The sequence below is a fragment of the Scomber scombrus genome, chromosome 16, assembly GCF_963691925.1.
Source record: "Scomber scombrus chromosome 16, fScoSco1.1, whole genome shotgun sequence".
NCBI lineage: Eukaryota > Metazoa > Chordata > Actinopteri > Scombriformes > Scombridae > Scomber > Scomber scombrus.
This window is the reverse complement of record NC_084985.1, coordinates 16,475,002-16,489,064: the sequence shown is the minus strand read 5'-3', so window position 1 is coordinate 16,489,064 and position 14,063 is coordinate 16,475,002. Positions and strand designations below refer to the sequence as shown.

Genomic DNA, 14,063 nt, shown 5'->3' with positions numbered 1-14,063 from the left:
ACCTATTCAATTTAATAGGCTGGCTAATTTATCTGCTTCTCTTAAATGGGCACAAAATGACGCTGTTGCACATTATTTACGAGGAACGCAGCAGCAACAGTTAAGATCCTGAAGCTTTACTTACATGTATTTAAGAGTCCCCCACAATTTAGGAAACCGGGTCACACGGGTAGAGTAGGTTGGAGTTACCAATTTTAAAGTCAATGTTATTATACAACCTTACACAAGAGCACATAAAAACAGGTGTACTGAATTCACCTTAGTAGTCAGTAGTGTACTTACTTGAAACACAACTTCAGTCTACATACTGGTGCAGTCTTGATGAGTTTGTGGTGCCTGACTGAAGTGCAAGTGCAGGGTGAGATGCGATGCATTTAGTTGTGAACTACAGGAAGACCGTATCATCATATGTGTGACATCCGCGTATTAGTCGTGCTACATGAGAGCATAACTGTCAGAAAGTATCCAACTGCTCCTAAAGGCCATGTCACATTTGATGTCATGTTGATATGACAGATAAGGTGTGTTACCACATAAGCTACCATCATCAACAGCAACAACAGCCACCACATGCACTTTCAGCTGTAACTGAAAAGCAGAACAAGCCTTTATGTGTTGTTAACATTATACTAATAGTCACTGACTCAAAGTGAACTGTAGTCTTTGTCGCCATCGTCTGGTGTGTCCATGCAACTCCTGCAGAAACACATCCAGAAGTTCGGGCTCATTTCCAGCTGGCTTGGGTTTCTTTGGGGGGGAAACAATTAAGAAACTCAACTCTCAAAATACATATCTCTTATGTAACGCTTTGAATTGGATGTCAAAAATACAAGAGCTGCTTCCTGATACAAGATATACTAGAGACTTCACTGTGCTTTAAATACAACCTTAAACTATAGAGTATGTTCAGAGAAGCACGCAACACTGTTGCCATTTTGATAACAAATTAACTTTTTATTGTATATAAAAATACAAGTTATTTTGCCTTTTTTTTAACTCAGCCTCTGCGTGCTGCAGAGAGAGAGGACTGAGGCATGAGTAGTCATTTTGTTGTCTGGTTGATAGAAGTTGGCCTGTACAGTCATATCAAAAACATTTCTGAAAAGGAAACACTTGAATCATGATGATTTAGTAATGCTGTTCCTTATTCCACTCTTATAACTGCCATGTAGCACCTAGATATGCTTGTGATTGACAGAAACATGTGCAAGATATTCTGGGGGGAAAAAACTGTTGAGGCTCAAGTGGGGAAACAAAACCTGACAAATTTCAGTGCAAAATAAGTAACAAACTTTAAATATCCCTGTCACAAAAAGCAGCACCAAAACATTAACACTGAAACATAAGATATGCATATACAAGCATTCACTGTAGTGTGTGTCTGTGTATGTGTGTGTGCGTGTTTGTGTGTGTGTGTGCGTGTGTGAGATTGTCTATCCATGTCGTGATATGCATTGGGCTGTGGTACAACACAGCTGGCTCAGCATCTGCAAAAACACGTGTCTGCGTGTGTGTCATCTCATGTAGTGTGTGATGGCTCGTAAGGTGTACAGAAGGGCTGCTTGTAGTCGGGCCTCCATCACTATAAGGTTTGCATGAACCTGCAAAAAGAGATCCGTGTCATTACTTTCAGGTTACTGGGTGACACACTTTCAAGTCCTGACTGTGAGGCTTCCCTTCTCTAATGACATTTAAAAATACAGGAAAAAAGAACAGAAAAGATGAAATGTCAAATGATTCGTTCTGTGCTGAGTAGCTGGCAAAGAGGGATGACATGCGTAAAATGTCAGATGATCCAGCTGTTGTGACTGGTGAGTGCAGGTCAGGTGAGTGTTTGAACTGGTCCGTACCTTTTCAGAGTGTCTGAAGTGTCTCCAGAAGGAGTGGTAAACGTGTGCTGTGGTCTGCTCAGGATGACAGGCCATGGTTTTGACAAACACCTTCAAAGAGCGCTCCAGCAACTCATTCACACTTCCATAGTCGTAATCGTCGTATCTGCATACATGCAGTGGCAGAAAAAAAAGTTAGTGACAACAGAGGAAAAAAACGTTTTATTTTAAGTAATTTAGTTTACTGACCGTATCCCATAGAGGCAGTGGATGTAGTTCCATAGGGCTTTCCTCAGAGTGTGAGTGTCCACACCTTCATGCATGGCCATCCTGTTGTAGGTTAAGTTGCTAACAACCTGCAATGGGACCGTTTAACCATTAATAATAGGACTATGGAAGGGTTAAGGTTTGATTTGAAAAGTGGTGGGGACATAAATTTGGCAGGAGGTCTGGAAAAAAACTAAAGAAAGGCCACTCATGGACTTAAATTGACTTCATGTACTTAAAATGAGCGATGGTAAAACTGGTTTAAATAATGCTCAGATCAGAAGGATGTGCTCTTTAAGGTAACACAGAGATACAGCACAATGAAATCCTGGCTACCCCAGAAGGGAAACAATTCAAGGTGCCTTCCTTGTCACTTCTGTGTGTCAGCAACAGAAAAATGGCTAAAAGCTGCTGTGTGGTAGGATGCACTACCAACAAGGTAAAGAACCTAGAACTAAGTTTTTATGAGCTGCTGAACTGAAAAACTGAGCCTTTAAGAAGACAAAAGTGGATAATGTTACAGGCTTTGTGCCGTGCAGAAGAAGAGAAAGACCCGACCTGAGCTGCACAAACAGCCTGAAACTCAGTTAATCTGCATACAGCTGCAATGCTAACTGTAAAAGGGGAACTAAAGAAAGGTAACTGGGCCTGAATGGGAAATGATTACATGTCTGTGTGTGTAATTTCTTCTGCTGTTTAAAAACTGTAGACGCCACATCAGCTGTGAAAAGTGTCATGCCATCCTGTTATATGGTAGAGTTTGTTGTATAATTGTGCTCTCTACTGTGGATGTGATGTCAGCCCTTGCATTCATGTATTGCATACACAATGTAACAGGTTTCAGTATATGCTCTAAACTACCTTTTCCTCTCTGGTAGACATAGGGTGCTAAAATAATCCTTCGACGTGATGAAATCTGCAGGGTTTTTGTAAGCGCTTCAGCCCTTTGTTGCACATTATGGTGCTGTTGTTTTTCTCTCTGGTGGTTGTGGTTTACAGAGCGTGACGCCTTGCGCTCTATCTCTATTACAGCTCATAGTGCAATTTTTTAGCCATTTACTTCTCTTTTCTTTCCTTGCCTGGGCTTTCACTCTCTTTTTTGTGTCTCTCTGGTGTCTTTATTGAGAATAAAGTTATTAAAAAAAAAAAAAAAAAGTATAGAAGTCCTGTAAAGTTAACTGACCAAGCATGTGATTACCAGCAAATGTTATTTGCTGATAGATGTAAAGCGAGCTTACTCAGCCTTTTACTCTATGCAGCAGCTACTTCCACTTACCAAGAAAAATAACTTAAGAGGAAATATTGTAGAAGGTTCAATCAGAAAAAAAGGTAAAAGTTACAGTAACTCTGTAGCCACACAGATAGGATTTGAAACTGTTGGAAAAACAAAATAGTAAACTTGCAATCCTGGAAGAATTAATAATGCTCCTTTTGTTTGTCCAACAAGTATTAACACCAACATGAGAAGAAGTACAGATAATGTTAGTCAAAGTCAAAATTCCTGGTCTGTAGTGAGTTAGCCAGCACAGGACAGCTGTGTTTCATAATCAATGTGTTTAATTTGAAAGCGCTACAATAAAATTATGATCACAGAGGGCAAAGACAGTCTGAATTGTTTTGTGCTCTATTATCAAGCTTTCTCTTCTAACCAAGGACACTGTGCTGTTTCAGAGAATGCGCTCCAGCTATCACATCACTGCATGTAAAGGAGGTGGGAACAAAGCGAACAAACGCCTATAGAAACTGATATTTTCTGTACTTCTCCCTTGTGAGAGCCTTGACCCACAGGTTGGGAAACACTGTTCTACTATTAAGTTGTCACCAATGTCTTGTTTTGCTGACACCAAGTGGTTTTACTGCAGGAGTTGTAACAAGCATGTAGGCCCACACCATCTCCTCCACATCTTAGTTTCTTATTGCATCTTATTGCATTAAAACTCCTTAATCTGTCATGTCTTATCCTGTTTTTATAACTGCTTATTGGTGTTTATGTGTATAAGTTGAAAGTTGAGAGTACCTGGAATTTCTCATCCAGGAGCTGGCCCATGTCTGGCAGTAATCTGTTGACCAGAGAGTAGCCGTGGTCCTCCCATGAATAGTCCTGCACACATCAGACATCAACAGTTACAAACACAGCTCTGAGAAACTAAGCACAGACAATCAACATGTACACATGTAAACATGTCAATAAATAAATTGGGAAGGCAAAATACACACAGAAATGTTCCAAATTACCTGGGCTCTCATGGTGGCTGGTGACTGTTCTCCTCTAGGGGCAAAGTCCTCATATCTGAACTCTTGATCCTCCACCAGACAAAGCACCAGGTCAGGTGGAGCGCCCCGCACCACAGCTAAACAAACACAACAAAGAGGAAGCGGTGAGTAAACAAAAGCGAACTGAGTAAATGGCAGAGTGATGCACGGATGAGCGGGCAGATTTGTACCTGTTGGTATGCTCTCGCTCCTTTCCTTCTCAAAGCGAGTGACCATCTCTTCCTGTGTGCACTCCTCCTCCTGCTGCTGTAGCTCCACCATCCTCTGCATCAACACCTCCACCTCCATTGCTCCATCAACCAACTGGGGGAGAAAAGAAGAAAAGTGTGTGGGGGTGGGGCTTTAGGAACTGTCAAATGAGCCGTTTCTACCACTGTTATTAAACCAGTGTGACTGATGAAACAAATACATCTCTGTCCGCGTCCTGCTGTCACTTAAGTTCAGGCTTGTCACAGCTGTGGTGAAAAATGATCACTAGACTCACCTCTTGTCTACCATCCTCATGAGCGGGACTATTCGGGCTGCGAGGGAAGTGACTGGGTGAAGGAGGCTGGAAGGTATAACCTCCGATGTGGTCAGGTTCAGGATTTAAGCCGCAGCCCCAGACGAATGAACAGAGAGAATGAGCTTGTGCCATAAGGACCACAGCATGAATAAGTTCAGCCAATGACCAGCGAGGATCTGCTCCAGGACACACCAGTTCCTGCAGGACAGACCACATTTTACAACTGCTGTACCACCAAACACAGCGATGAACAAAATAACATTAATCCCCGCCAATTTAGTCCAAAAAAGTATGCCAAAACACAAAAGAGGGCCTCATAGAAGACTCTCATCAAAAGGTCCACTTATTAGTTTTTCCTTTTTGCTGAGCTCACTTAACCCTTACACATTGTTTTATGGTCAAATTTGACCCACTTTTACAATTGAGAGCTGTAAAAACACCACATTCATATTTCTTTTAGCTTTAATGTGACGCACAGTATACAAAAATCTTAATAAAATGCTTTTTTTGTGTCGTTGATACACATTCTTATTTATACAAATGTTTGAAATGTGTTTATTTAAAAAATTCCAAAACCAGCTTTCAAACATATTCTTTAAAATGTTCTCGTGGACAATAAAATAGTGATTGTGAAAGTCTTTTTTCCATTTGATTAATCAAACAGAAGGATTAATCAAACATTTATTAATGACTGATGGAGGAATTCATGAATGTGAATTGGTGTAGAGACTTAGTATGAGAGAGTTAATAACAAGTAAAACACCTCCATAGGCCATGGAGCAAACTCCATCTGCTGAGGAAGGCCAGGAAAATGTGGCTGAAAGCTTTGAAAAAACCAAGAAAGTGGGCATTGGGCTAAGAATTTTGGTCAAAAGTCTATTTCAGAAGGTCAAGAATGAACCATCAAGCGTCAATATTTATTGCAGATTTTTTGTATTAAAGTAGAATATATAGAAGGCATTCATGTTATTCTGTGCACCTGGTTTAATCATCCTTTGATTGTGGAGAACCGCTGGCATTACATACTGTATATTTTCTTTAGTGAAAATATAAAGCACTGTAACATAAGAAATTGGAAAACACATGGAAAACTCTTGTTTTTCTCCATTACAACAATCAGTCTCTACAATCTGCTACAAGCAGAGAGACTGAGAGTGTCTGAGTGGGTGCTGTGTCTGACCTGGATGTGCTGCTGTGTGATGAGCCAGGGTCTGTGTGCCAGCAGCTTGTTGAGCGTTTGCAGGCTGCGGAGTTTGGTGGGAGCGTGCTCCAGGCTGCTCAGCCAGCTCTCCTCCCCGCCAGCATCCAGGAATCCTGCGCTGTGCTGCTGCACCAGGTACGAGCAGTGGTGTCGAGCTGCAGCCTGTGAAACACGACGTAGAGTCAAAGTTGTAGACTCTTGACCATTACGTACATTAAAAACAAAGCTTAATTACTAATCTGTGTATTACTGTTCTATGTATTCCTCTTCCTTATCAAAACTCAGCACCTAGATTACCCACAATGCAACCTGTCTTGATTTATGGACTGAACGGGTTGTGGTTTTTATGCTAGTAGTGGGTAATGTAGCCTGGAGTCACTAGCCTCATGCAGAGATGAGGAGCGGGTTACAGAGGTCTCAGGATTCAGCTTTTTTTCATTTATGAAGCTGCTCTCCCCAACACCTGTAAACAGACTTTGATGTGTAAAATCCCTGTTAAGATCAGTCTGTGCTCATAAATGTCAAAGACTCACAGGTTAAAGCAACACGACTAAACTTCTTCTAGATCAGGTGAAAGTGCGGCTAATGTGATGTTTCGATGAGTGAGGAGAGTCATAAATATTTATGAGAGGGTCTTCAGCAGACCTATTAGTGGCGGCATAATACATGTTAACTTTCTCTTGAGATCAAAATTATTTCATTTCTTCATGTTTTTGTGTTCCTGCAACATTACATTACAACATAACATTATTTTTTTCTGACTGTCAGAATTCACTTTTTTTTTTAAATTGACCTTCAACCCAACTGGGATCTCTGTCAAAATATATTTTTATACACTACTAGTTCCTTCAATGATCTACCAGCAAACTTGACCCAAAAAAAAGACAGGTCCAAATGAAAAACAATTATAATGAAGAATATTTGTTGTGTTTCTTTGAAGTTTTCTAGACATTTTAATCATTTGATATGTAAGATTAAGTCTCAAATCCTCCTTGGTTCAGTAGGTAATCAGACACTGGTTTTCAGACATTGTTATCACAAACACACATGAGTCAATGACTTGTGACACAACTCCAAGGTGGAGCATCATAATTATATCAAAAACATCTGGCTGAGCTTATGTAGGATAAAGTTTAACATATTTTGAAAAATAAAGAATGAACAGTACAAACTTTAAACATATGCAGCTGTAACAGTTTCACTTGTTTGTCAAGTGATGCGTTTTAAAACTGAAGCTAATAAAATTAACGAGAGATTTGATTAAGGTTAATAATAATAATAATAATAATAATAATAATAATAATAAATCAAACTTATATAGCGCTTTATGCGGTGCTCAAAGACGCTTTACAATTTCCCTATTTCCCTATTTAAAACTATGAAACAAATGTTTATAAATTATAAAAGGTTAAAAAACAAACAAACAAAAGAAGACAAAAACAAAGGTTAAAACATGACGAGTCCAGTGGGAGCTAGGAGTTGAAGGCTAGTATGAAAAGGTGTGTTTTTAGTGCAGATTTGAAAGAGGAGAGGGTTGGGGAGATTTTGATGTGAGGGGGGAGTGAATTCCATAGGGTGGGGGCAGCAACAGAGAAGGCCCGATCACCCCAGGTCCGGCACTTAGTCCGGGGGACTTGTAGCAGGTTGGCAGAGACGGACCTCAGGGATCGGGAGGGGGCGTGGTGATGAAGGAGGTCAGCAAGGTAGGGGGGTGCTAAGTTGTTGAGGGCCTTGTAGGTGGTGAGGAGGATTTTAAAGTTGATTCTATGTTTGATTGAAAGCCAGTGAAGTTCACGGAGGACAGGTGTGATGTGTTCTCTGGAGCGGGTACCGGTGAGGAGGCGTGCAACAGAGTTCTGGACGTATTGGAGTTTATTGAGGACTTTGGTGGTGGTGCCATAGATCAAGAGCTGATAATAGTCATTATTAACAGCGCTTGCTAACCTCATGGTGCTCACACCAAAATCACACCTACCTCCATTAATTTTATTAGCTGCAGCTGTTCCCCCAGCTATGACACAGTGAAAGGTTTGTTTTTGGAGATGTGCAGCTGAAGCTGATATGTAGTGATGTAACTTCAGTCAGAGAGTAAAAATGCTCTTCTTTCTAATTAATGCACTGTGCTTCCTCACATTCTTACCCCTGCAGCCTTTCTGAATCTATTTATTTATGGTTACTACAGCTGATCTGACTGTAAAAGAGGCAGCATGCCGAAAAGAGCATTACTGCAATATTGATATAATTGTGCCAAGACAGGAATAAAGCCAAAATGATTAGATATGTGTGTGTAAGAAGAAACAAATCATAAATGGCTCAGGCAGAATAACTGAGAGGGTCTTTTTAGTTTTGCCTCATTTGACACTAAAAACTAAATGAAGATGCAAATAAAATAACAGTAAACACACGGTCAGTACCGCTTTAAAAATGTCCGTTCAAATGATCATGTGGGCTTTATCAGACAGACTGTGTTGATAATATGATTTAACCCGCAGTGACACTGCACAGTTATGCTAAAAATTTCAACGGACAGCAGTCCTGTTTAGAGTTAAGAACAATAGACTATTTTCACAGCAGACATTTGAAAAAGAAAACGGGGGACTGAAAAGGGTCTGTTTTAATGTGCACAGTTTGTTTTTATAAAAAAACATGGTGACACATTATTTTAAACGGTGAAGAAAAGAAAGAAAACAGTTATGTGCTCAAAAGCTGCCTTTGTAAGAATAATATTTAATTTCAAAGTCTACTGGTCCTATTCATGTATTCAACTACTGTTAATTGCACTTAGTTGTAGTTTATTGTTGTTTTGTGCTATATCGGCTGTAAAAGGACAACCACTTACCTAAAGTAGGTCAGCAACTTTAATGTCCACAGTTGATGTATCATCATGTTTCATTATCTTTGCAGGTGCTGAATGGGAGTTTAACATATATCTTTTTGAAAAGCTGACTCAATTTTATATTATCTTGATTGTAAAATAGTATTTTTTTTCCTAAATATTATTGAAGTGTCTTCAATCGAAATATTTTTAGGTCTTACTTAAGTGTACATCAGGCCATAACTGCATTTGCTGGTGTTGGATTTGACAGGTGCCATGGGGTTAATAATCATATATTGTGGTTTTCTTACCATGGCAGCGATGTAATGTCTCCAATGGTGGGGCAAGGGGCCATCCAGCTCCAACAAAGCATGTTGGGTCCTCAGGAAGCAGCTGAGGTAAGCAGGGTGCAGCGCCATTACCATGGTGATGTGGTCCACACGACCCAATGAAAGAAAAGATTCAATCAGGATGTTCTGGTCCGTTCCTTCTCTCAATGTCTAAAGAAAAAGATAACATTCATGTTAAAGTCTGACAGCTGATTCCCTTAAGTTCTACTGAAGTCACATTCATTTTTTTCTTTTTCTTTAATACGGACACTTTTGGGCTTTAATTCACTTGAAAGTAATAAATTTATCTCAAAGCCAGAAACGAGCAGCCTGTAAGGCAGAAAACGTCCAGAGCTGATTCAACACTCCCACTCGTCTCAATGGAAAGCTTGGAGTGAGTCACACATCAAGTCAGCATTTTCAGTCATCAGCTTTGGCAACACATTTTAAGTGTTGCGTTTCTTGATGACATGAAGCAACAAGCACTGCAGTATTGCAGCAGCCACACCACGTACACAGCTACTTGGTAATAAAACTTCCTTTTAACCATAAAAACTCAATAAAGGAAGGATGTCTTTGTGTTACCAGTGATTTTACTAATAATAACAAGAAATCTGAGCCAAAGTGGAACAAAATAAGAATACTAGCACTGAATTTGGTGACTGTTAGCAACCTTATCATGTCTATTTATTTAAATTAGGTTTCTAAGATAAGGTTATTTGTAGTTTCAACTGGCAGAAACACACACACTGATTTGATTGTTTATCATGATGCCAGCCTGTGAGACATCCAGTATCATAGAAATACAGGACAGCTGTACACACACCACACACACCACACACACACGTCACACTGATTATGAGACGATTATGTGATGTTTTATCAGTGACAAAAAGGAAAACCTGGTTACCAGTGTTGCTTTCCTTCTGACTTCACATTACAATACTTAGCAATAGTGGGAAACAAATTTTAAAAAGAGAAGATGACACTTTTAACAATAAATACTTATATAATTAAGCCCCTATAATATCTAAAATAAATAAACTTTTTTTATTTTAGTTACACACTGTGCCATGTTATATTAAGGTATTTAAATGTTAAAAGTTACACATACACACCTGTTTTGCTGGAATAAAGGCACTTGGGCCTGAGGCCAGAGCACGTGGTACTTCAACTCCTTGTTCCTAATGGTGATGAGAAAGACACAGACAGTTAAAAGACAGAAGTACACAAGAGAGAAAAATGCTCATCACAAATCTCCCAAGCAAGATGTGATCAGTTGTTTCTTTTGTCTGATCAACCGGCAAACATAATAATATTTAGTAAAGAAAAACAGCAAATTCTCACAGCTGAGACTCGAGGATGTTGGGCATTTTTGCTTGAAAAATGACAGGTGGTTAATCAATCGACACAATATAGTTGCTGATTATATTGGGCCTATACATTACAAAAAAACAAAGGTAAAGCTTCGTACACTGTAGCTCCCTTACATCTCAAAATATATAGTCCTGTCATGAATAGATCAAAGGCTCTTGTCACATGATATATGTGCAAAACCCAATCTATCACTGATTAACATACTATATACAAGTACCAATTCACACATGTAAATATATATATATATATATACACACACACATATATTTTAGAACTATGTAATACAAAGAAATATAAAAAGGACCCTTAGAGCAGAAACATATCAGTTCAGTATCTGTCATATCTTAAATATAGCTAGATTTAAAATAGAGGTGCTTCTATATTCTAAAAACGTGTCCCTCATTTTCTTATTATTTGAATAGTTTACAATGTAAAACCTTCAGATGTTTTTAATATGACAAAAATTACTAGATATTAATAAACAACACAGGAATTAATTCTACCTGACAAGAACATGGCAGCAATGACTAAACATCCACAGGAAATGTCTGATAATAAAGTCCTCATTCAGAGCCCTTAGTGTGAGACTGTATAATTCAAAAACAACACATACATAGTGCGTGTTTACTACACGTTCTGGGTCTATACATTACCCCATATCAAAATGTAAACATTTTTTTGAGCAACAAACATTTTTACACAACAAACTGAACTAAAAGGTTAGACTGGATCTTCTTAAAAACTTAATCCAGATTGTTAATATGGTTGTAATAAAATAAAGAAAATATTTAAAACGAATGAGCATATATGTAGTTGAGTTTCAACCACCCTGAACTTGACTAGACCTAAATGGGCTGCAGCTGCTGTATTGTATAACTGGAGAGAGCCGTTTCATAACCTGCTCTCCATAAACTCTTCCTATCACAGCCTGCGTTTAAAACTCACCGACATCATCGAAACCCCACAGGCAGATTACCACAAATGACCGCTTGTTATTTCCAACAGATTAGTCTGACTTTTTATTTCTCGAAGCTATGCTGGCTGTGCCCGTGACGCTGAAGGGGGTGTGTCAGCTGTGTTTTTCAGGGCACCGGGAGGGGGCGTGCCCGGCCTGCTTGTTTGTGCACACCGCAGCTGAGTCTTGCATCACCTCCTGTAGTTCAATGTCTGATGAAACCAGCAGCAATCTTGATAGAAAATGGAAATCAGCCCATAGCGTTGACCAATCAGATGTTAGGTGATGATTAATCAACCAGCCAGCTAATCTTAGTATGTTCTAATATGATAAGAAGCAAGATGGCCCAATGCTCGTAAAATAAGAACAAATTCTGCTTATTACTATCGAATGTTCACAGTTTTTGATGGATATTTTCCCCTGTGTATCCACCCCCGTGCTCCTGCTGGTGCACAATCAATATGAGAGGACTGTATACTATGTTATGTCAACATTACCTGCGCAGTCCGCAGCAGCTCAGTGGCTCTCTCCCGCACCTCCTGCAGTGGACACGACCCGGAGAGCCGGAGAAGATGCAGAAGCGTTGGTTTGCTCAGCCGCGCCGAACCAGGCCGGTCCAGACCCAAGCCCACCAGGACCCCCTGGCTCAGCTCCTCCAGAGCCGCTGCCCGCTCCTCCTCGTCCCTGCTGCACAGCCGCGCTAAGCTCCTCACGGTCGGGCCACCGTCAGTCTCTGACTCGGACAGGTGGCGACATGAGCGGCCAGAAGCGGACCCTCGCCCCGGTGCTTTATCTCCGTTAGCCCGGCATGTTAAGCCCGTCGCGGGGTCACTCGCCATCTCTTGCCCTGGTTCCTCAGCACCTTCAAAGCACCTCGATTAGTTCACCGCTGCTAGTTAGCTGAAGTATTAACTAACCGCTAGCTACACCCAAAGATTAGTTTACTTAAATGCCAAATACTTGAGATGTCCGCTGCCTGTCTTATCTTTGTTAACTGCGCAATCATCAGCTCCACAAATCATTAACGCTGACGGTCAACCTTCAAAGCTCTCATCACATATTCCTCTTTTCATAGCTGCTACCTGTTAGCCTAGCTGCTGCTAGCAGATGCTGCAAACTGTTTAACAACGCACTTAACGGTTATAATAAAAAGAAACACTGAGAACCAATAGTTTGTGTTTAGACTGAACTCCCCGACTTGCACATAATATAATTTAAGTTTAAAAATCAGCGTACATGAGATATTTAAAGGCGTATTTTTGTAGCAGCGAGAGTTTAAGTCGCCGGTTTCGTTCAGCTGTTCAGAGCTGGGCAGATGCGTGACGTCACAGTGACGTGACTGAAACTTTCCACTAATGACTGCAAACAGAGAGGACGAAGAGGAGGAGGAGGCACTCACTTACAGTTTTAAATATTTGTCTTACATTTAGATAACGCTGTTTGGAAAAAATAAAATAAATGGTAACTTACGTTTTCGTTTTAATGTGTTTAAATAACTGTTTAAGCTCATTTTTTAATACTGCTAGTTGTGCAATAACGATATCAAACTCGGGTATATTATCACTCAACACCAATTTTACTCTTATTATTTTCCAATACTTCTTACTACTTACTTATTGTTTATTGTTTTTTATTCTTTCTTATTGCCGCTCTTCTATTTTTACTGTCCACGTTGCTGCTGCAATAATGTAAATTCCCCCATTGTGGGACTGATAAAGGAGTATCTCTTTTTTTCTTCTTTTTTTTAAAGAAATTGTGAGAATTGTGCTGGTTTCTGGAGGCAAGCTGGCCTACACCAGTTTTTTTATGAACTGCACATAAATGTTTCCTTGTTACCATATGTAATACTAAAACACATTTTAAAAATTTGTGGGAAAAAATAAATAAAACAGTTGTAAGTATACCTAAATGTTTATCATGTTTAAATGTTAAAACTGATGGCAAATACCCATCACACACTGTCTTAAAATGGTATAATCCAACAACTGCTAAAAAGCCTACAATGATGCTGTAAAGAGCAATGCATTTGATGACTTGTTTTATCCTCTATGTAAGCCAAATAAACTGATGTCATTACTGTTTATTTTAGCATTACATTACCGTAATGGCTGCAAGGAGTTTCCAAAATCCAGATATCCTCATTGGACAACAGATCCAACTTTGATTTTGTCCTCACAACTACCATTTGGGGAGTATATTAGTACTTCAAAGACTTTCTGCAAAAAGCCCTTGTGGTCCTCGGAGACCATATCATGTAGCCAACATGAGAATATTCTGCATACTTTTTAAGCTTAATTGTAATTAACTGTGTAAAACTAAACAAATAATTTGAGTCTGTGTGCGCATTTGTGTCAATAATGTTATTTTCGCATTCAATAGTTTCACAATTTTATAATATGTACTTCCTGAATCACCTTTATTTAGGAAAATAAAAAAACATCAATGGTGTACCCTTATTATCAGACATATATCTTACATTAATTTACCTTCATATATACCATACATAATATT

The 14,063-nt window shown here is 39.4% G+C and overlaps 1 protein-coding gene across 3 annotated transcripts; it reads right to left on the bottom strand.

Moving 5' to 3' along the window:
* Positions 1 to 931: 931 nt before the first annotated feature.
* Positions 932 to 13,333, bottom strand: sesn2 (sestrin 2). 3 transcript variants are annotated; one of them, XM_062436598.1, is made up of 11 exons: positions 12,050 to 13,327; positions 10,339 to 10,404; positions 9,203 to 9,391; positions 6,056 to 6,238; positions 4,855 to 5,073; positions 4,541 to 4,673; positions 4,332 to 4,447; positions 4,114 to 4,197; positions 2,079 to 2,185; positions 1,851 to 1,995; positions 932 to 1,601 (listed from the first exon to the last, which is right to left on the bottom strand). In XM_062436598.1, the coding sequence occupies exons 1-11, from the start codon at positions 12,389 to 12,391 to the stop codon at positions 1,515 to 1,517; spliced, it is 1,671 nt and encodes a 556-aa protein (XP_062292582.1). In that variant the 5' UTR covers positions 12,392 to 13,327; the 3' UTR covers positions 932 to 1,514. The 3 variants fall into 3 exon arrangements, with proteins under 3 accessions (XP_062292582.1, XP_062292583.1, XP_062292581.1); XM_062436599.1 differs by lacking the exon at positions 932 to 1,601 and adding an exon at positions 11,543 to 11,784 and having other exon boundaries at positions 1,677 to 1,995; positions 12,050 to 12,179; XM_062436597.1 differs by lacking the exon at positions 932 to 1,601 and having other exon boundaries at positions 1,677 to 1,995; positions 12,050 to 13,333.
* Positions 13,334 to 14,063: the final 730 nt, after the last annotated feature.

Bases quoted from the DNA above. Each gene is read 5' to 3' on its own strand.
- sesn2 (XM_062436597.1), bottom strand. From the start codon at position 12,391: ATGGCGAGTGACCCCGCGACGGGCTTAACATGCCGGGCTAACGGAGAT. The intron at 10,405-12,049 runs GTAATGTTGACA...CATCACCATTAG, and splicing joins AGCTGCTGCGGACTGCGCAG to GAACAAGGAGTTGAAGTACC. The intron at 4,448-4,540 runs GTACAAATCTGC...GTGTTTGTTTAG, and splicing joins GAGCGAGAGCATACCAACAG to CTGTGGTGCGGGGCGCTCCA.